Source organism: Cinclus cinclus, chromosome 3 (genome assembly GCF_963662255.1).
Source record: "Cinclus cinclus chromosome 3, bCinCin1.1, whole genome shotgun sequence".
NCBI classification, from domain to species: domain Eukaryota; kingdom Metazoa; phylum Chordata; class Aves; order Passeriformes; family Cinclidae; genus Cinclus; species Cinclus cinclus.
The window spans coordinates 68,886,677-68,909,571 of NC_085048.1; the positions used below are offsets into that span (position 1 = coordinate 68,886,677).

The 22,895-nt window shown below is 41.4% G+C and overlaps 2 protein-coding genes and 1 non-coding gene across 3 annotated transcripts; all 3 read left to right on the forward strand.

The window, feature by feature from the left end:
* The first annotated feature begins 737 nt into the window (after positions 1–737).
* Positions 738–7,158, forward strand: RBM34 (RNA binding motif protein 34). The gene is made up of 10 exons (XM_062490159.1): positions 738–938; positions 1,081–1,223; positions 2,256–2,472; positions 3,051–3,110; positions 3,656–3,699; positions 4,182–4,265; positions 4,478–4,541; positions 4,671–4,713; positions 5,914–6,032; positions 6,777–7,158. Exons 1-10 carry the CDS (start codon positions 738–740, stop codon positions 7,086–7,088), a joined length of 1,287 nt encoding a protein of 428 aa, XP_062346143.1. The 3' UTR covers positions 7,089–7,158.
* Positions 7,159–7,981: 823 nt separating this feature from the next.
* On the forward strand, positions 7,982–16,029 carry TOMM20 (translocase of outer mitochondrial membrane 20). Its single transcript, XM_062489020.1, has 5 exons — positions 7,982–8,171; positions 13,268–13,314; positions 14,003–14,084; positions 14,368–14,510; positions 15,624–16,029. Exons 1-5 carry the CDS (start codon positions 8,048–8,050, stop codon positions 15,666–15,668), a joined length of 441 nt encoding a protein of 146 aa, XP_062345004.1. The 5' UTR covers positions 7,982–8,047; the 3' UTR covers positions 15,669–16,029.
* LOC134042846 (small nucleolar RNA SNORA14) lies at positions 9,059–9,193 on the forward strand. The gene has a single exon (XR_009933111.1). It is a non-coding gene; the product is annotated as a small nucleolar RNA SNORA14 (small nucleolar RNA).
* Positions 16,030–22,895: the final 6,866 nt, after the last annotated feature.

The following is a 22,895-nucleotide window of genomic DNA, read 5'->3' on the forward strand; positions in this document are numbered from 1 at the left end:
CCCCTTTTCAAGGATTTGTGTATTCTCTTGGGCTGACCCCATCCATGAGGGTCACCACTTTGCCTGGCATCCAGCAGGCAAGGCAGGGGCGATACCTGGTGCATGTGTCAAGACCAGCACTTCTCCCATTCAGCAGATGGGTTGCTCGTTCAGCCTTCGGTTGGATGCTGGTGCCAACATAGCTGCTTACAGTGGCAGCTCAAAAAGTGCATCAAACGTGTAACAGGACCTCCAAAGCACTGTCAGGTTTGCTTCAGCTCCCCTTGGAATTGAGGGTTGTGGGAAATCAGTGAAACAGCTTCTCATCACAGTTGGGTTGGAAGAGACCTCTGAAATCATCAAGTCTAATCTATGACCGAACACCACCCTGTCAATTAGACCATGGTACTAAGGACCATGTCCAGTCTCCCTTAAACTCAGGCGTGGTGACTCCACCACCTCCCTGGCAATCCTTTCCAATACCTAATCATCCTTTCTGTGAAGAAATTCCTCCCCATGCTCATCCTCACCCTCCCCTGGCACAGCTTTAAGCTGTCTCCATCTGGCCCTGACTTTGGATGTTTCCAGCGTGTCACTGCGCCCACGTGCGGCACGATCCCGTCGTGGCCGGGAGCAGCTCCCGGCCCGTGGCGCTGGAGGAGGAGGAGGGAGCGGGGGGCGGTCCCGGGAACAGCTCCCGGCCCCGCGCGTCGGAAGTGACGCGGGCTGAGCCCGCTCCGCCGCGCTCGCTGCCCGCCATGCGGGCCCGCCGGGGCAGCGCGGGGCGGCGGCAGCCGGCGGCGGCCGAGGCCCGGGAGGAGCCGTACGTGCTGGGACGGGAGGAGCCGTACGTGCTGGGACAGGTGTCCGGCAGCCTCGGGGCGGCCGCGGCACCCGCCGCGCCCCTCGCCCGCCTCTTCGGCGCCGCCGCCCCGCCGGTGCTGGTGGCTGTGCCGGGGGTGAGTGACCGAGGGCCGGGGCCGCGCTCCCGCTGCTCGGGCAGTGAGTGGCGCTCCAAAGAAGTTGCAGTACGTGAAGTAATTTCAGGGCATTCCTGGAATTTCCTTCAAGTCTGTTCCTCTTAACCATTTTATTTTAAAGGGAAATAAGAAAAGGAAGCGTGTGGAAGAAGGGGAGAAGGTGTCAGAAAATAAGAGGTTATCCGTCATACAAGAACCTCTCGTAAAAGCAAAGAAGGCCAGAAAAAAGGAACGTTCAGAAGCAGAGAAAAAACTGACAGAGAGGTAAGTGACACGGTTTTATAGTAAAATTAAATCCCCCAGCATCTACATTAATCGTAATATGAGTTTGATGAAACAACGAAGTTCTCATCTACTGCTCCTCTTCAGCTTGGAGTTTCCGATTATTTTTAAGATTGTGCAAATTTTCTGTAGCTTTCCCCTGAAGAAGGAAGTACTGCTTGTTGAGACACTGGGTCTGTGAAGTGCAAATGCCCTGCTAGAACCCATCAGGACCAGCAGTTGAAGACACATGGATCTAGTTCTCTCTGGTTCGGGAGATGCTTTCTAGGTGTCCTTGGCTTTGTCCAGCAGAGGTGGTTTCAGCAGGAGCAAGGTGCCAGGGACAGTGAGCTGTCCGTGCCCTGCTGGGCCTCTGCAGTGACACAGAAACCCTCTCTGACTCTGTTCTCTTAAATACTTGAAGCGAGGTGCTTCAGAGCAGGCTGGAAGCTGCTCACTCTACAAGGCAGTTTGGATAATACAGCGAACTTGATTGTAGCACAAGGCTACATCATCTTGTCCCTGGCACTGGGTGCATGGAACCTGTTTGCTGTGTTTGTGTCTGTAGCTTTCCAGGGGCTCTTCCAGATCTGCTCATTGTTCATGCTCCTATGGCAGGTTTGGACAGAGAGAGACTTGCTAGTGCATGGCAGTATTCCAGAGGTTTGTTCTGAGTCTTTTGCATACTGGGAAGGATTAAATCTGTTCTAAATTCCAACATAACACAAAGATTATTTTTTCCCTTCGATTTTAGAGGCTGTCAAATTATTTAATTCTGAACTGTTTCTGTATTACTCCTGGTACATAGTGAATGCGTTGTCCTGGGGACAGCAGATAGTTTTTCATGTTACTGAATGTTCACATACATTTGTTTAATGCAGAATAAACAAAATAATGCTTGAAAATTTAGAGTACATACTAGGAACATACTAATTTGAAATGTAAGTTAAAATATCTTGGAGGCTTCAGTTCTTTGACCCCAAACCCCCTGTCTTTTTCCCATAATTTGTAACCTGTCTGATCATTTCTGGTCAGAGAGAATGCTTTGGAGCAGGCAGATGAAGAGGAGAATCAAAAATCATTTCAAAACGAAGCGAAGCAAAAGAAAAAGGCTTCTCAAGCCATCTCCAAAGGTGTTAATTCAGCTACGGGTGCTACTGCAAAACAGCAAAAGAGAAAATGGGTGGCTGATGAAGGAGCAGAGAGAAGAACAGTGTTTGTTGGAAACTTGCCTGTCAGCTGTACTGTTAAGGTATGTGGGTGGGTTCTGTCTGCTAAAGGAATGAAAGGAGTTGCAGCAGTCCTCAGTTTGAGGGGATGTTTCCAGCTGGGAAGTCATACACATTTGTGATTGGAACTGCTTTTGGGAAAGTAGGAAATGGTGCTTGTTCTTAGAAACCATTAGAGATAATCTCTGGTTTCCTGGAGTTTGGCTTCTTGCAGCAGTGTGTGCAGTGACTCTTTCTTGAGTAGTATTGGTCAGCTCCTTGTCAATGAAAAAATGACTGAATAAATGAGAACTGCATTTACAGAGTTACTCTGCTTCTAATTTTGGATAAAACAGTGCTTCAGATCATTGCATAGAACATGTTAAATTAATAGTTTCTTCCATAGTTGGAGTAATGAATTCAGTTTTGGCAATCTGTAGAAGAAGAAGCTGCCACAAAAACCACAGAAATTGTTACAAATTATTTGCATTTTTTTAATAGCCTGTTAAGGGACCTGCTACATGTGAAAGGAAAACAATGTAAGAACAGTATTACTTATAAAAAATAGTTCTCATTACCAGGTTGAATAGTGTACTGAGTATTTACAATGTCATCTGTTTAGGTATTGAAATCTCTTTTTATGAAGTATGGACAAATCCAATCCATTCGCTTCCGGTCCCTGGTATGTTATTTCCTTTAATGTTATATAACAAAATTATTTGTTGATGTTAAAGGGCAGTAGTATTTGTAAGGCTTGTGCCTTCAATTTGGATATGTGGGTTTTGCTATTGGAAGAAGTATGGGAGATGTTACCCCAGGAGCACCACAGATGCATTTTTCCTGTAGCAGCAGCTGATCCAGGACCAGAGCTTTATGTTCTCTGAAAGAGGAATGCCTTTTTTATTGCTGGTTTGGCTGAGGCATTGCTCAAATGTTTTTAAATCATAGTGGCAAAGACATATTATTGTAAATCAGGGTACTCACTAAAACTGTTGACAATAACCCTCTTGGAGCTCAAGAAACATGTCAGACAAAGTCAGGACAAGGTCTTTAACTTTGAGAGGTTTTTAAACCATCTCTAGGTCCAGCCATTTCTGTCATTTGTTCGCTGTCATGGCTGTGTTGCTCTGGGGGGGCCCTGCTTGAATTCGTCTTTGTCTTATGGAAGAACTCTTTGTGATAAGTTTATACTAGGCCAACCTAACTCAAGCTCTTTTTATCTTTAAGATTCCAGCAGATGATACTGTATCCAAAAAGGTAGCAGCAATCAAGTAGGTTCCCCTTGTAAATTTTGTGTGCTTTTCAAGGTCTAAGCAATGTTTAAGTCTTGGTCATTAAAAGTTTGTCTGTATTAGGTCTTTTTTATGTATTTTGTGTTTCTTTGTCTTTTGTCATTACCTTTATGTGTATTAAGTTTTCTCAACAAGTAATAAAGAATTGTGTGCCGTGCATACTTGTAATTTGTTACCTGAGGTTGCATTTCTTATATTTTAGGAAGGAGGAAGATGCTAAGAGTCTTTAATTTCTTCAGATATGTTTATGAGCTGAGGAAGATTGCTCAGGGTGCTTATATGGGCTGGACAAGATGTGCAGTGGGACTCCCTTGCACGTACAGGGGTAGCTTGACCTGCAAGGGAAATGAAGTTGTTGGTGTGCACAGAACAAACAGAGGCAATGAATGTGTTCAGCAAGAAGTGCCTGTGAACTGCATCGGTGGGATTTAAGCAGTAAAAGTGTCCTTTTCCCATTCTAGGCATAAGGTGCACCCAAATGCAAAGTTCATCAATGCTTATGTGGTCTTTAAGGAAGAAAGTGATGCCCAGAAGGCGCTGGAGGAGTAAGTCTCAGTTTTGTTCCTTTTGTGCCCTGTTGAACAAGTAGTTCAGGTAAATTTATAGCTAAATTTAAACAAGCTCCCCTCTTTTGCTTGAGTCAGAATAAAATGTTGCTCAAACTTAAACTTGCTTTTGGAATACTGCTATGCAGTGACATTGTCAATTATGTAATGCATATTTCACTTTTAAATCCTTTTGGTTTTGACCACAAAAGGAATGGAACAGAAATTGCTAGTGGATTTCACATCAGAGTTGACACTGCATCTAAAACCAGTTTGGTAAGTAAGATATGTGGCTAGAAATCCCCTTTTCTGGTTTGGTTGTGGGGTTTTTATTGCTTTTGTTTGTTTGGTTTAGTTTTTTTCTGTAACAGTAACTTATTTTCCTGTCCCTCTTGTTTTTTTCAGTATGACAATAAAAGATCTGTATTCTTGGGAAATCTTTCGTATGGTAAGTCTGAAATAGATTGTTATGCATCATTAATTTGATTTGTGGAATGGCTGACATTAGGCTTTTTATTCCTTGGTATTAGGCAGATAAATAACTTTTGCTGGAGGTAATTTTTTATTTGTTAACTGAAACACCTAAAGAGGTTTTAAGTTTCTGTCCAGTTCTGCACCTTGATTGTTTCCTTTATACTGCAAGTGCTCTTAGTTCTTGTTGTTGCTTCATGTTTTAAACATAAATATTACTCAGTTGCATAGGCCATGGCTTTCTGAACTGCTCAAGGGTTACCTGTACCTGTTTGTGAACCAGTTGGTGGTGGTGGATGGTGATGGCTTCTCCTTTTTGGTGCTTTCTGTGAACTCTTTGAGTGACTCTGTCCAGGCATGGCTAGAAGTGGGATTTGATGATCCTTGTGGGCCAGTTTCAACTCAGACTATACTGTGATTTTGTGATTTGCTGTGCTCTGAAATTACTTCAGCTGCTTGGACCTTTCTTGGCGTGTCTAGGTCCCATTGCTGTAGTTAAACCCATACTATTGAGTTCAGCCCCTCCCCTCAGCAGAGACATGTTTATATCTATGTCAGGGGATTCCAGGAAGCATACCTATACAAAAAAACCCAAACAACCCTGTATTTTTGCAACGGCACGTCACATTTGTCAGCCTAGGCATCAGATGGAGAAAGGCTCATACACCCAGCCATTATCAGAATAATTGCATAGCAGCTGTGGTTGGAAACTGTAAATCCCTTCTCTCCCATTCAGCTAAAATTCATGGCTCAGTCAATGAGTAGTTGAAGAACTGCCAGTTCAAGCTCATTATCAACAATATTAAATTCTTAGAAAGAAATTCTGGCATGAGGAGGAGCTACGAAAATGCACAGCAGTATCCTTAATTTCTGCTGTGTTCCAAGCATAAGTGAAGTAGTTTGAAAAATCTCTTTCAGTCTTTGCCTTGGTTGTTTGTGATTTATATTGTACTCTTCAGAGCTGGAGAAGCAGTAAGAGTCAGAACAAGCAGCCCTTTATAAAGTCTGCATTGTCAGCTTGCTTGGATTTTTCTGAACCACCAATATTTGTCTACCTATCCATATTCTGTCTTGTTTGTGTCCCTGACTGGATAAATGTGAAATAACTGGATGTGGGCCAGGCTTTCAAAGCCGTGTGTCTCCCTGAAGAGGCATCTGTTCGTTGTGTTGCCTGCAGACATCCGCGATGACGCCGTGCGGGAGCACTTCCATGTCTGCGGAGACATTGTGGGAGTGCGAGTGGTGAGAGACAGGAGGACGGGCTTGGGGAAGGGCTTTGGCTACGTCCTCTTTGAGGTACGTGTGAACCTCTGAGACCTCAGGAGTTCTGCAAAACCCAAGCTGGGGTCTACCTTTAGAGCATTTTTGTTTTCTTTTTAGTAATTTTTTGAGGTTTGTGTGTGTGTGTGTGTGTGTGTGTGTGTGTATGAAGTTAAATGGTAGTGTTGTTGTGTAGGGTGAAAGCAGCTTGGAAGATCAGTTCTGTGAAGCAGATACAAAACAAAACATTTTAGGTTTTGTACACCTTGGGGTGAAAGAAGTGGCTTTACCTTAAAGGAAGCACAGATGAGTTTGTTTGGTGTGACTTCAATGTTCTCCCATTTCTTACGTGTCAAAATGTGAGTGGAATTCTTTCCTGCAGCTGGTTTGCATACCGGTTCTCCACTTTTGATTCAGTACAACTTCCTTTCTCATGCCAGTCTCCCAGCCTCATTTTCCTTAGTTCATCTCCTGCAGCCCGGTGCCTTTTTTCCCAGTTTTTCCTTGTCTCTCTGCCTCAGACTTTGGTGTCTCACTGTAAGCTGTTTCATAGCCTGTTTTCAAGTGTCTGTGTCTCAGTGTGTGGGCTGTGTGGGGGTGCTGGTGTTCCTGAGCAGAGATGTTGTGTCATTCCCTAAATGGAGTGGTTTGAGTGCTCTGCATTGTAAAATCCTGCTTACCAATTTCAAAGACAGTTAAAATTCCGTTTGAAAGCACTCAGCTGGAAGTAATGCTGCTTTTAAAGTCTAAAGTGGAAGTTTAAAATGTCTGCTTTTGTAGAACACAGATGCTGTACATCTTGCTCTGAAACTCAACAACTCTCTTCTGATGGGAAGAAAAATACGAGTGCAGCGCATAGCGGACAAGAGGAAAGCACAGAAAAGTCCAGACCAGTCTCGTGCTCCCAAGGACAGAGTTGATACAAAAAAGAAAAAAGAAAAGAGGTGCTCTAATGACTATTTTATTGGTGAAAAAGCAACCCCATTAAAGAAGAGCACTAAACCAAAAAGACTAAAACCTACTCCTAGGAGTAAAACTGGGAAAAACAAACAGTTCTTTGGTAAAAATCAATCCAGTAAAAATGCTAAGTAGCGTTACGAAGATGGATATGTATGAGAGTGTTTTTTATATGTGAGAGTGTAATAAATTTTGTTTGCTAATACAGCTGTTGTCCTTGGTGTTTGCTCTGGGGCATTTGGCTTCTCCCAGGAGGCAACAGGAGGTGCTGCATGATTTTATTCCTGTGTTACAGGAATCTCTCCAGCTGAGGTTTTGCTGCAGAGGCTAACTGTGAATTTTTTATTTTTTCTTTTTTGAATTGCCCAAAATGGCTATAGAAAGAAATTACTCGCATTCAGCCTGCATCTGTGATTAAACAAGAAATCATTACCATGATTTGGGTGTCTCTTATGCTGTGCAGAGAAGGGCAGTGAAGCTGGTGAAGGGTCTGGGAGCACAAGTTTTAGGAGCGGCTGGGGGAGCTGGGGACTTTTAGCCTGGAGCAAAGGAAGCTCAGGGATGGTGTTACTATCACTCTCTACAGCTGCCTGAAAGGAGGCTGTGCCCAGGTGTGGGGGGCGGTCTCTTCTCCCAGGCAGCTCTGCCAGGGGAGGTTTAGGTTGGACGCGAGGAGAAATTCCTTCGCAGAAATGGTGATTAGACATCGGGATGGGCTACCCAGGGTAGTGGTGAAGTCACCATCCTTGGAGGTGATTAAGGGAAGCCTGGACTGAGGGACTGAGTGCCATGGTCTAGTTGGCCTAGTGCTGGAGGCGATCATCCCAAGGCTGTTTCCCGGGATCCCGTTTCCCCGCCCTCCGGCCCCCCGCTGCGCTTAGCGGGCGAGCACCGACGCTGAGGCCACGCCCCTCACCCGCGCATGCGCCCCGGCACCGGCGCAGGCACTGCGGGAGGCGCCCTGTGCCGCCGCCTGTTGATGACGTAAGCGGAAGCGAGGAGGGGTCCTTTCCCCGTGCCCGCTCGCCCCAAGGTGCCTGCGGAGCTCGGCGCGGGCCGCGCGGCGGGAGCGGCGCGGGGGCGGTGGGAGCGCCATGATGGTGGGCAGGACCAGCGCCATCGCCGCGGGGCTCTGCGGGGCGCTATTCATCGGCTACTGCATCTACTTCGACCGCAAGAGGCGGAGCGACCCCAATTTCAAGAACCGGCTGCGGGAGCGTGAGTGTCCCGGGGCTCCCCTTCCCTTTTCCTCCCGTCATGTCCTTTCCCACCGTCTCGCGCTTCCCTCAGTGATTCCCCCCGTTTCTCTCCCTCGCTCCCCGCCCGGCCGGGGCGCGGGAGGGCAGCACGTGCTGCCGCCGCAGCGCCGCCCCAGGCCCGGCCGGGACCCCCCGCCCCCTCTACCCCAGGCCCCCGCGGCTTTGTGGCCTCTCGCCGTCCTTTCACCGTAACGGGGGCTGGGGCACAGGGTCACAGAAACGTCAAAACTGGAAGATGCCTTCGAGTCCCGTCCAACCATCCGCCCAGCAGTGCCACTGCAACCCCTGCGGCGCTAAGCCCCGCAGCATCGCCCAGCGCCAGTCACAGTCCTCTCCTGAACACCCCCAGGGATCATAACTCCATCACCTCTCTGAGCAACCTATTCCAATGCCTGGCCACCCTAACGGTGGAAAAGATTTTTTTCTAATGTCTTATCTGAATCTCCCATGTCCCAGCTTAAGGTCATTTTCTCTGGTCCTCTCACTGCAGGCATGGTAGAAGAGACTGATCCCCACCTCACTACAGCTTCCTTTCAGGTGATTCTAGGCAGGGTCGTCCCACTGGAGAGCATTTGCTATAGGTGTTGGGTAACCTGTGTTTTCCGTCCAAGCTTGGTTCAAATTCACCTCCCCCCCCACTTTTTTCTTGCCCACTCTTGCTCTCCTGCAGGCTTAGCAGTGCTATTATAGCTGCCACATTTACATGGTAACACTTTATCTTTTTTTTTTTTTTTTTTTTTTTTTTTTGCATTTGGAAGATAAGCAGGTAAAATGTGTGATCTCTTACAGTGAATTTGTTGCAGTGGTGAGGCAAGGGTCGGTGGCAGTTCTCAGGTATTTCATCAGCTGCATTCTAAACCCTCCTGGACGCCCTGCCATTGGCTTCCGGGATAAGAATGAATGCCAGAGAAAACTGTTGATTAATCCAAGATGTAGAGCTTTTCTCCCGTGGCTCTTCATTATTTCACATCTTCGACATTTATTTAAATATTTTAATGATCAATGAGGGTTTTAAATGCAATTGTGGGCATGAGTACTGAAGGAACACAAATTAATCATGAGCAATAAGGTGATACTTTTTATACTGAGTTCTTTCTGTCAGGGTAATATGTATATTATTCCTTTGGTGACTAATCTAAAGGTAAGAGGTTATCGTTAAGTAAATGGCATGTAAACATGATGTGATCAGCAGTTCCATGGATGGAAAAGTCAATAGCTAGACTGGTTGAAAATGAGTATTAACCTGATGGCTTTAAAATGTAGTTTTAATCCATGCTTTCATGGATTGAATTTGCATGGCCAGTGTTGTCACTTAGCAGTGCATTAATTCTGCTTTCCAAAATTTCCTCTACAACAAGTTATGTCAAATATTTCAGCTTCAAGCCCTTGCTCCTGTGTGTTGGATTTTGGGCACATACCTCTTGTGTGTGTTCCAAGTCCTGTTTTCCCTGCAGTGCAAGTCATTAATTGGGAAATTTTAGTGCAGTTAACTGGTATGTGCATGTTTTGCACGAGCAAACTTGATTTTTGGTGACATAATCAGCTATGGGGTATTTTTTTATGTTGTCAAATAAGCAGCAGGAGAAGCACCGAATTACGTAAGGGATTTGCAGAAGCACCAAAAATTATTTTTGGATTTCAGTTTTCCATAATCTGAGCCTTTATCCAGTCATGTTCTGGATAAACCTTAGAACTCCTCTGATTAAGAATTGACATTACTTTGAAGTGGAAAACAAATGCATTTTGGTTTGATAGGAGGTGGTAGTTGTCATTTGGGTAGTATGGATGCTTGAGCAGTGGTGCCACGGATCTGATTATTACAGTACTTGTACTGTTGGGTAAACAGGAAGGCTTGGGCTGTAAAATACTTGAAATACAGGAAAGGTTCAGTGCAGCAGCCATCTGCAGTTCTCTATGTAAAGATGCTCCATGTGTTGTGCAGTAGTGGGGGTATGGGATGGAAAGCTTGGAGAAACCACCTTTGCAGCACATCTTTTCCTGTAACCTTCTTAGGATAAGGTCCTTTTTCAATCTCTGTGATGTAGTGTTACCAGAATTTAGGAAGGACAGGAGACCTGATGTGTCAGTGGATTGCCTGTTTTATTTGATCAGGCACGTGCTGATAAATGAAGACCCAGTTGGTTTTTTTGCCATGACTGTATGCTGTGTTTGGGCCAAAGTTTACATTGCAAAGGCCTGTCATAAGAATGAGGTGGCTAGATTTAGGTTCCCAGGAGAAAGGTTTCCAGGAAGTTCCTGGAAGGCTTAATAGAACTACTGGACTTTTATTTCCCAGATGTTTTAATCTTATTTAGCAGGTTTTGTGGGTGGGTTTTTCTGTTTGTTTTTTTTTGTTTTGTTTTTTTTTTTTGGGGGGGGGGTCTTGTTGTTGCTAGTGTGGGGGGCATGTCCATGTTTAGTCTTGGGACCGGAAGACAGTAAAGCTATGAACATTTGTAGCTGCTGAGCTTCCCTGACTGTATTTTATAAATAAAATATTTCAGGTATGTTTACTATTTGCCTTCTTGAATGAATAAAATAGAAGTGTTCTGCTTTAAAATATAGACATAGATGTCTTTGTTCAGAGACAGCCAGAATTTCTGACCATGCTGACTTTTGCCAAGGAGCACCTTCTGCCTGGACAACAGAGTGAGAGGAGGGCAGTAGGCAGACTTCACAGATGGGAGCTGAAAATGCAAATGACTTTCTTGGATTTTCTGCTCCTTTGTGGGACTGGTTGGGATGCTGCTGGGGCTACTCCGGGGCTTTTGCAACTTGTGCCAGCAGGACAGGTCATCCATTGGTTCTCTTTTGGAACTTGTACCCTGGTACAAGAGCTGCAAGGGCACCTGCAGTGTGGCAGCTGCAGTTTAGTTTTGTGCTTTGGATGCATGCGCTGCATTTCTGTGATAATAAAGATTAATTCTATGAAAAATTGCCTTTCCCTTTTCAAAATGTGATTATCTCTTTAGAATAGAGGGAAGCATTTCATTTTTGTGGAAATCCCTGAGGCAAAACAAACTTGGAAAATTTTTTAGGTGTGGGGTGGGGTTTTTTGTTTGTTTGGTTTTTAATGATTTTTGCCTCTCAAAGGCATTGCTTTTGCTTGTCATATTACAAATGTAACTTTTGGTTGTTATTGGAAAGATAGTTTGAAACTTCCCAACCAGTATGGGAAGAATTCATAAATATCCTTTAGAGTTACTTGGGTTTTTTAGTTGTTTCAGCTAGTGAACTTCTTAAAGAGCTTGTAAAGAAGTATTAAGAGGAAAAATAATTCCTTAGTAGCAGACCTAAAATATTTGGAGGATTATTTTTCAGTTTTAAAATCTTGGTTATTCTTCATATTCCTTCACTATTTTTGGTTAAAAGTATGTAATTTCAAATTTGTGTCATCTGTGGTCAAAAGCTTTAATTAGTTCCAGTTACCAGCATGTCTTTTGTTTTGCTCTTTATTTCAGAAAGCTTAACCCAGTGAATGGTACCTTTTATTATATTTTAATAAGAAAGTATCATACCAAGAAAGCAACAAAATTATGTACAAATGTTAAGCCGTTACTCTTTGTATTTCTTTTTGATGTTTTTGCTGAATGCGCTGCAGCTGCAATGTGGCTTGTTTTGGTAGTAAAACATTTCAAATACTAGATTTTAAAAAATTTAATCTTTAGGATTTTATCTATTATCAAAACTTGTTTTCACAGTAGTGCAGTTTAAAGTTTTATGCAAATTAATGCTTCTAAAAACTTGGTGTGAGCTAATTGAAGCACTAAGCTTCAAGAGAAATTCTTTAATATTGAAACCCACCAGAACTATAAAATTGTAGTATGCTACAGTTCTATTCAACATGTTTTCCCATCTATAGTGTAAAATAACATATATAAAATAACAGGTCAGTTAGTTGTAGAAATCTAGGTGCTAAGTGTTATTAAGATGGTGTGTATTAAGGTAAATAGAGTGTTCCATCTAGTTAGAATGCAAGCTCCCTTTCTATAAAGAACACAATCTTGTCAGTAAATGCCACGTGCTAGGTTATCACTATACTAAGGAATACTATTCCTGACTGTCTTCATCATGTGGACAATTGAAAATTTTTGCTATTCATATTTGTAAGTATTTACAGCTTGTAAAATTATATCAAAGGAAAAATCAGGGCTGTGTGACAGTTGTTCTTTGTCAATATAGGAGTTTTCTGAGCAGACACTGAGGACAAAGAGTGGAAGGACAGTTTAACCTGTCCTGTATATAGAGGTTTTATTGGTGTAACTATTTCAGTTGATGAACTGAAGATGTACATAAATTATTATTTTAAGGAAATTGCCAGTGTTAGTATAATCATTCTTTCTTGTATCAAGAACTGCTACTATGAAAATATACCTGCCTAGCTGCATTAAAAGCAACTTTATTTTTAATTACACTAGTTTTGCTGGAGTGGTACAGCTTCATGTAGCAGACCAACTTTTTGCCTTTAGGTTAGGCAGTTAAATCTGTAAATGTTTGTTCCATCTATAAATGTTTGCTTTCCTCAGGTTTCAGCAAAGTATGCTTTAGTATTGCTCTTGCTGCGGGATGATGAGATACTTCCACTTATTAACTAGTTCCCAAGTCTTTGCTATAAAGTAGCTGAGAAGGTGCACTATGTGTATCTGCTGTGGCCTGCTAAAGTTCCCCTTCTTTGGTGGTGCACCATGCTCTTCAAAAGCTGATAGCCTTGCCTTAAAGACAATTCTTCTATGGCTTGTTGTTAGAAGTCATGTAGATACTTCCTGTATTACTCTAATTCTCTTTGCTTCTGTGTGCCTGCAGTGCACGAGGTGTGCTGTGCTGCTGCTGTGCTGCCTTGCACAGCTGGGGTTTGCTGTAGCCATCAGGAGAAGAATTGCCATTTTGGGTTGGTGCTACTGCCAGCCCTCATTAGACCTCTAAATGATGCTCTGTTGTACTGACTAGGTTGCAGCCCTTTTGAAAAGGACTTTGATTTTGTTCATGGTTCCAGACTATAATCTGAAGGGCTTTTTAATTGCAAATTGAAAATAAAAGATCTTTTTATTCTTACAGGAAGGAGGAAACAGAAGCTTGCCAAAGAGAGAGCAGGGCTTTCCAAGGTAATGCTGTGTTCAGTAATGCAGTGCTGTTTTGAAAGATGTTTCATTTGTGTTATTTGTACAATTTACTTAAGGGTTTGGTTTGATTCCAGGATTGCCAAAACTCCTGCAAATGTGCACTCTTTAGGTTTTTCTAATGCTCAGAAAGAATTGTATGGTTGTTCCTTTTTTGTGTCAGATAGAGGAATTATATTAGAAAGTCCAACGTTCACTGTGATTTGGTGACAATTTCCCTCTTTGTAATATGAACAAGGACTTTTCAGACATGAAGTTATTGATGGGATACACTTATAACTGAGCTTGATAGGTTGTTTTGCAATAAGTATTTAATTTCCTTTTCATTATTACCAATGGAAAATACAAGATTTTTCTTAAACAATTGCAAGAAATACAGTTGTTATAAACATAATACACCTTAGAATTTATATTTGCTCCTAAATGATGTACTTAATAAACTGAGTACAGGTATTTCAGGCTACACATATGTGATGCAGTGTTAGGAGACCCAAGTCTGATTTTCAAAAGCATTCTAAGTACTTTTAAATTAGTGGTGACACTTGTTTTTTTGCCAATGTCAGTGTAACAATAGGGTTGTGTGCATATTTCATTTCAGCTGAGAATATTTTCTGCTGACTTTTTATTAGCTGGTGGTTGAGGGCGATTCAATTTTTACTGTGTATGTTTATAGTTGCCTGATCTGAAAGATGCTGAAGCAGTTCAGAAGTTTTTCCTTGAGGAGATTCAGCTTGGAGAGGAATTACTAGCTCAAGGTAATAATATTTCTTTTCCAAAGGGTAAGCTGCAGATTTTTTTTTCTCTACCTTTGTTACAATATTATTTTTATACATCAAGACACTCTGGGGAGTCAAATTCCTCTAAGAAAATCTGCTTATTTATTTCTAGCCTTGTGTGTTCAGAAAGTCCATAGTGGAAGGAGAAGAGCTTAATATGGGTTGATTCACCATAATTTAGTCCACTCTTGGTGGATGTTTTGTGTAAATGTTACAGTGTGGAAGATGGTTGATTTTTAAAACGTTATAATTTGTCACACAGGTGAATATGAAAAAGGTGTTGATCACTTGACCAATGCCATTGCTGTGTGTGGGCAGCCACAGCAGCTACTACAAGTTCTACAGCAGACTCTTCCACCACCAGTGTTTCAAATGCTTCTAACTAAGCTCCCTACAATAAGCCAGGTATGTGAAACATTCCCTGTTCATCTGGTTTGGAAAAAATTGAAATACTTTATCCACTACACCAGTCTTGAGTATCATGTTTTGTAATCTGTTGTTTTTTTAATATGTTCAGTCAGATTAAAAGAAGCTCTTTTTTTTTCACCTGCGATGTAGAACAGTGAATATGAAAATCATCATGTAGCATTATTAGCAACCTGGATAAAATAGAAATACAAAACTTCATTTGTGTGTAGGGTATGCTAAGCTCTTGAAGTAGAGCATCTGACCACAGCTATGGTATTATAAGTGGATCCAGTGTTTCCCAAATACAGGCTGGGAGGAATGGAAAAACAGTAACTTTATTGCACTGGGTCTTGAGATTATTTTTTTTAATTTTACATTTTTAGAAGTGTGTGTAAATGCTATGGAAGTTCATCAAAATAAATCTGTTGTTTTGGCTACCCTGTTGCTTCTGGGTTCAGCTTTAGACACAAGATGTTAGCTAGCACTGGAACCCGTGACAATTTTGGAAGCTTGAGAGTTTCCCTGATGATAAAAGTGTTAGTAGCTCTATAAATAAAATGCCCTCCCATTTTAGTCTGAGTACTGAGTGGGTAATGTTAATATGCTGGCAGGTGAGTCTGTTGTAAAATAAATGATATGTTTTATGTTCTTGGAAGTACAAGGGGACTCCCTAACAGTGTTACCTGACATAAAGCAGAGATTCAGTGCTGGTGATCAGTTGGCTCTTACAGCTCAGGCCTGGTAACATTTCAGGTCCATATACTCTGTAGTAACACTGGAAAGTGTCAGGTGTAAGAGATGTAAGAGTTGGGGAAATGATTGAACAAAAAGGTTTCCTAAGAGAACAATGCCAGAAACCACACAGAGGTCATCACGTGAAGTTATTAGGATATTGTTTATCTGACTTTGGCTTTGTTAGGTATTGCACTGTATGTGATTTCTGTGGAACTGACTTTCAAACTTAAATCAAATGGATCACCATTTTTAACTTTAATCGGTTTGTTCAGTAGTTACACTCCTTAATGTTCAGTGTAAAATTACATTGCTTGATAATCAGTTGCCTACTGTCAATTTTATGTAATTGTGAATGAGTTTTTCTCCTTCTTACAGAGAATTGTTAATGCACAGTGCTTGGCTGAAGATGATGTTGAATGAGGTCACACCACAACGGGGGGAAAAGAGTTTTTGTACCCCAGAAGATGAGCATCAGTAGGGGGATAACGGGGCATAGTAGTTAATGGACTGTGTACCACATCGGGTTCTACCAGAGTTAAAATTAACTTTGTGTAGGTGGGTTTCGCAGGATTTTATTTATTATCCCAGTGAAAAGTGTATTTTGATAAGAATTCATTTTATAAATACACTGTGTTGAGTTATCAAAATATCACTAACTTCATTATTATTAAGATACGCAGTTGTAATGTTGTACATATACAGACATAAAACTACAACCTATTAAAAACCCAATGCTCATTTTTGAAAAAAACGAAGTTATGGCAATAAAGATTTATCTCCACTTGTGTGTCCCTATAGTACTACTTTAAAAGCCAGAATATTTGGGTGTCAGAGCAAATGATCTAAAGATGGCAACATTAAAATTTATTTTTAATGTTATGGCTGGTCTTCCAATGCTTTTAATTAAGTTTAAAACCTTGTATAATTTCCTCAGAAAATAAATATATGATCATTTAAACAGTAATAGATCACCTTAGAAGGAGATGCAAATTGCAATGATAATAAATGACTGGCTGCAGAAAGAATGACAAATCCATTTCTGTCAGGAACAAAAACATGTAAAGTGATCAGTTCAAAATTACTGGCAAACTTGAAAGCTCTTTTAATACAGGTGTCTAAAACAAAGCTGTTTGGAATAGAACCTGGGCAGATTTTAAGAGCACAAAGGTTGGGATTTTTTGGAAAGCCTGAAATGTTGCAAGATAGACAGTTGATATTTCAGTCTGTAGTCTTCAAGACCATAGCAAATGGTTCTTAACAGTCTCTTAAAGGCATTTGTCTTAAGAAAAAAATTGCACTGATAAGGTAAGACAATTATATCCCTAGAGTAAATAGCAAAAACTAATGGAATTAGATGTACGATTTCAGTGTGGTGTGGTGAATTTTCCTTTGCCAATGGAAAAGAGACAAACAATATACAGCAGGCTCAAGTGAGTAGGAGAAGTCTACTTAGGAAAACAAGTTTTTCATGGGTAGGATCTTCTAAATGTCAAAACAGACTGCCTTCTGCTCTTCTCTGGGTTTGTGCTATCAGCAGTCAGGTGGCAAAAGAAACAATTAAAAATGTAGCTTTATTTGTTTGGTACAGTGACTGATTTTTAACTTGAGAATGCTTTGAGGTGTCTCATACCAACTGACAATACTAATGATGCTGCTAGATTAATAGTAAGGTATTAGGTGGCACAATCTAGTAGAAGTGAGATACTTTGAGAGCACTCTAGCCAACTGTGTCTCATTTCAGTCTTGTGCAAGTTTCTTCAAAGGCATCATTGGTTCTCCTCAGTGGTTCAGGAATTGCCTCACACAGGATTTTTGAGAGGTTAAGTGGATAGCTGATGGTGACCTAGCAGTCAATACCTGGGTTTGGGAGTGGAAATGGCTCTTACTGAGTCATTCTGCTGAGATGGTTTGCTATGGAATTGGTATTTTCCCCTTAGGCCCTAGAAAACATTAATTCCAAAGGTTTGAGGTGCTATTGAAATTTTCTGTAATGTGATAAATAATGTAGTTAGTGGCTGGTATCAACAAACATGTCTTAAACATCTGGATGTAGTTTAATCTTTGTGCTTGAATTGTTTAGGTAGCATAAGGTAAAAGCAAAATGCAGTAGCCATATTCTTCAGGAGACAGTGGCCAGCATGCTTTTTTCCTTTTAATTTATTTTACAGGGACAAAGTTATTTTGCACTTAATAAAAATACTGTGATATTACAGAAGGTTCTGATTTTAATGAGGCTTTTTGAAGGAGTTTTCCTTTTCCCTTCTAACACTTAAAAGTAAAAAGTAGGAATTCTTAGGTTATGTTGAGAGATTAGCATTTTTACCTTCTGTTTTGCTGGTCACTTCAGCATATCTTTTTAGTTCAGCTTTTAACATTGTTTTAAGGTCCTGCTTGAAAAACAAACCCAAACAGCACAAGACAAAAGTAGCACCCTTCTGTCAAACCTGAGCATTTTTCTGTACTCTTTGGTAGAATGACAATTGAATTTCCAAATTTGAATTTCGATTTACATTTTAGCTTACAGCAAAGCTCTCCTTTGCTGAGCTGTGTTTCAGCAAACCTGGGTGTCAAGTCTGGTTTTAATGGAAGGCTTGCTGACAGTCTCATTATGTCTATAAATGATATTTGCTGTAATAAGCATCATAGACACACATATTGCTCTAACATTCTTAATTTTCTTGAGCCTGCAAAGTTAGATCCAAAGAAAATTTAAGATAGCTTAGGTTTAAATGTAGTCTTAAATGCAAGTTTATTCTCATATCTGACGACCCAGAAGTACCTGGTTAGTATGCTAGACTAAGCTCTGATGCCTATTTTGAGTGCCTTGAGTGGAATGCTGAATGTTTTTAACAAGACTTGAATTTTCTTCTCCCCAAATGTCCCAGTGAAGCTAATACTGTACAATTGTGAAGACTTGGAAAATACTGTCTAGAATGCAAATTTGCTGTTGCTCCAGGAGTGGCAGGCTGACGGAGGTATAGCTTAGCCCACACATTCCACAGATGTTTCAGACTCAAGCAAAGACGCTGCTTTCAGACACCAGCAAAGTGCAGGTCATCAGAAACATGGTGGTAATGATGGGTGTTTCTGCATCAGCAGTAGTAATGCCACTGCATTAGCTGTGCATAGTGCTGTGTATTTCTTTTCACTTGTGCAAATGAAAAAAATGTGGAAGTAATCCACAATTCCAGTTGTGGATTTGCTGATATGGAGCTCACAGCTGTTGGAGAATATGACTGGTAATCTTACTTTACTGCAGGTTAAACTACTGTTTACTGTTCCTTCTCCCTGGAAGAGCCATTTTCCCTTCTGTACTTCTCCAAGAACAAGGCATTTGTTTTCAGCACTGAAAGGATTTCTTTTAAAGAAACTGAGAGGTCTGTTAGTTTTATGTTGGGTAGTCTTCTGTCGTTGGTTAAGAGCTTCTTGGGCAGTTTTTATAGAAAAATCCCCACCCAGCTAGTTTCATTATCATGCAGGACTACCTTTGATGTGTCACATTTAAGTTTTCTAGATAATGGAATCGAATCCAAAACCAGAGTGGTCAGACACACTGAATCATCTGGCACTAATTTCCTTTCCCTGGGGAATGATACAATATTATTGTTGCCCTTAACATGAAAAATTGAGAAGTCCCAGCCCTGCTGTGTAGGAGGCCAGCCAGCCATCATCAAAGTAAAGCTCCAGCTATTTATGCACTCAGAAGAATCTTTCTAAAGTTTCATTTGTGCATCTGTTGATGGTGTGTTTAAAGCCCCTTAGGCTGAACAGTGGCCCTACGTGACTGTTGTGTTACAGTTAACATGAGTTAAACATCAAGGGGATCTTTGAAGTAGTCACTAAGTGCTTTTAGTGATTGTTTCAAAGACATGTTGTGCTGCACACCCATGCTTCCGTGTTCTTAAAAGTATGGACATAAAAAGGGGTGCTCTGAAAAGAAAGAAAAATTCCACAAGGCTTCTGCTGTACCCAAGTTTTGGTTTGGTTTTTAGTTAGTGTGTTTACACTGACCTGCATAGCTCACAGTATTCTCTGTGCACTGACCAAAAGCCTGTTGCAAAAAGCTGAAACTTGTGCTTTGTTCACAAGGACTGGGCTTGCTTTCATCAGAGGCGCTCCAGAAACTGAATTAGTCTGGGTAACAGTACCTGTTTTCTGCATTTGTACCAAACTTGAACATCCCCAAAAAAATGTGGATATCTTATGCTGTTCTTACAGGGCAGAATTTGCCACATCCGGTGTATGAATGTTTTGAGTGAAGCTGTAGAAAACAGCCCTTCTGTGTTATTTTTTCTACCAAACTGTCCAACGTTCTGGCACTAGATAATGTGCAGCTTTTTCAAAGTACAGTGGTTTCCATGTGTTCTTGAAAAGAAAATCCAGGTTCTCTTCTTCTTTCCCTGCAGTAGGGGCTAGTTTTAAAGAATATTTACTGGACATCTTTTGATGAGCTCACTACTCTGTTTTCCAATCATTCCTGTAATTTAATAGTCCTTAACTCTCAAAGGACCCTGAGCTATAAGCTTTTGACTCCAGGCATACAGTTCCTGTTCCTGCTTCGTAACGGTCAGGTCTGTCTTTAACAGGATGACAGACGGATGTCCTGCAGTGCTCGTTCACAATTTCATTTCCCTTTCACCCTGAGATGTTCTCGACTCATGTTTGGAATTAGAGGGTGTCTGGCGGTGCTCACCCATGGTTGAAGTGTTGCAGCTGGTACGGTGTTGCTACAGGTCTCTTGGGATGGTCCATGCTGCAAGGCAGTTGTGAGTGGCATTTGGTATGAAATTTCTAGTGTGCATGGAGGCAGAAAAGAGATGAAGTCAGTTGGACCCTTAGAGATAACCAATTTGGTCACACAATCGTTTACTTGAGCACCTCTTAATCTAAACAGCAGGGGGCAGTTTTGCACACATTTGTGCAAGGTCATCCTGCAAAATCCTAATTTTTAGAATCTTCCTGTCTGGTGAGGTGATGCAATACAGCATTTTGTCCAGACAGATTTGATGTGATCTATAAGACAGGCTCAGTGGAGCAGCAGTGGAATGTATTTCTACTGATAGTACCTAATGTTTGCTTTTTAAAATCCTGTCTGTTTAAATTGTTGTGGTGACATGATTAGGAGGCTTTCCCTCTTTCTCTCCATCCTTCAACACAAACTACGTATATAGATAAACCAGCTGCATTGTACAACTTAAACTGTGCAACAAAATGCAACCGCATCTGATTCCCAGATATGCAAGAAAAGCTTTCCCCTGCCCACCTGTGATTATTCTGGGTGAGTTTTGCTAGCTAGAGTGGAAGGAATGCACCAGTTAACTGCAGGAGCGGTGGAAGTGAAATCTGCATCTTGAGATTTTGCCTGGACTTGGACTCTGCCTGTGATGGGCCATGTGAGGAAAGCCAACCAAAAAAAAATAAAGAGGCAAGAGATTATAGGTTGGTGACAGAATGTATTTTCAATGCTGGTTGGATTTTGGCTGAAGTTGATGAAATCTCACCCCGTTGTGATCCTGCAGCTGACCTCATACTTTGTCTCTCTCATACCTTGAAGGCAGCTGTTCTGCATTGTAGTGGTACCCTGGCTCAAAACTGAATCTTAACTACTCCTATATCTCACAAGTGTTTTTTCTCTGCTTCCTGGTCTGTGTTTGTGGGGAGGTAAAGTGTATGTATGCTGTATGAGTAAATGGAAATTTTCCACCCTTGTAGCTGTCAATCAGCATTTTTCAAAACATTCAACTTGTTAGTAAGAAAGTCTTCAAAGTCTGCTCAACACGTGACATCTAGAGAAAGCTGTTTAATAAAAGATTCTGTGTGAAAACCATGCTTCTTCTCCTTCCTTAGATCACTTTGACCATGTTGCACCCTGTAATATAGTCTGGAAGATACAGAAATTTGCTGTAAAAAAACAATATTTGTCTGTTTTAGCATGTATGTAAAAGAGCATTTCCCTGGAGCTCTGAAACAACCTGGTTAGCATCTCTTCCTGTATTTAATATTATTTAATGAGAAAGAATGTGCATTCAGCTTTGATGATTAAAATGACAATTATTATTGTATGAATTTGTGAATTATAATGCAATGACTAATTAAATGGAGAAATTAAGGATAGGGATTCTTGAGCAAGCATGTTCTTTGAGAAGCTCTCCCTTATTTTGAATTGATAGTACGCACCTAATCAGTTCATAGCAGTATTTCATTACTGGTGGGAACAGTCTGGTTTGGATGAAGATTTGCTTTCACCCCACACTGACCTGGTATAAAGCAGCCTGGTCCAGTAGGTTAATGTGAGGAAGACTGCTAGCTCCTAGCACTGAGGAGGTGGAATTTTTTTGCCTATATAAAGCAGGGAGGCACCATCTAACCCCAGGTTACAGCCTCCATATTTATTGAGTTCAAGTTGAAGTGTTTGCTATAATGACACCTGAATTTGCATAACCATGAGGGCTTGCTATTTGGTTTATGTTTCATTTGTTTTTATCTCTCCATCTAATGGTTTGAGCTTTAACATCAGGTTCCTTGGCTTATGGTAGAAATTGTCTGACACAACTAAGGACCCTTTTTGACTTCTTTGTAGGGATGCTATTTACAGTGCCCATTGGCACTGGCAGAATTCTTAGCATGAAATTATTATTATTATTGTTGTTGTTGTTGTTATTATTATTACTTCTGTATCAGCAGAGATGTGTGTGGCATTCTGAAGAATCTGTCAGATGAAGTCTCTCCTACTGCAAACTCACAGCCTGCGGTCCTGATCCTGTAATTTACTCTGCATGGCCCTTTCCTCATGGAAACCTAAGCAGTCAAGAGCAGGACATTGGGACAGTGACACAGGAAGGGAGAAGGTAAGGTTTAGGATAGTATGATTGTTTTGGTAGTGATTGAGTGGGTGTTTTACCAGAATTTTGTTTGAAGCTCTGAAGCTTCTTTTCTGTGTCACATTGATTTTAGACTAGTTGGCTAATCAGGAAAAATCAGACTTCAACCAGCCATAGATCTGATTATAAATCATTAAACATACCAAAAGGAAGAAGTATTAAAGGCACACTGAATAGATTTGAAGCACAGCTTTCCCCCAAGTGAAAGCAATAACATGAGCTGTCAAGCACTGGGTTAATTGCTCTTCTGGCAGTCCTGCAGTTCACAAATACCTTCTGCATTGAAAATGCAAGAAGCAATCTTTCAGAAATCTAGCTTGCTGTTGGATAGCAACTTTAAAAGGAATTCTGTTCTGTCACAACTTTGTAATCAGCCCAAACTGTAGTGCCTGAAATTCAGTGATACCATCATGCAAATAAAAAAGCTGCGTCATAGGTATTAAAGCAGGCATAAATAAGGGGAACAGCCTAGAAGGCAGTGCAGTGAGTCCATCCTAGATGTTGGATTGCAAACAGTGAATGCTTGACGACCTGATAAAACAGTTGCAGATTGGAGAGGTATTTTACAGAGAGAAATTTGTAGCCTTGTTTTGGACAGCTGCCCCAATCTTTAAAACAATGCAGCCTTCTAAAGCATGCTTTGGACCCTCCAGCTCTTGGTGGTCAGAGCAGGTCTGTTGGCTCTATCCTCCTTTTTCTAATTTGGAGCTGGTTTCCAGAAGGCAGAGGAGGACATGCCGGGCAGGAGCTGATTATATGGTAACTA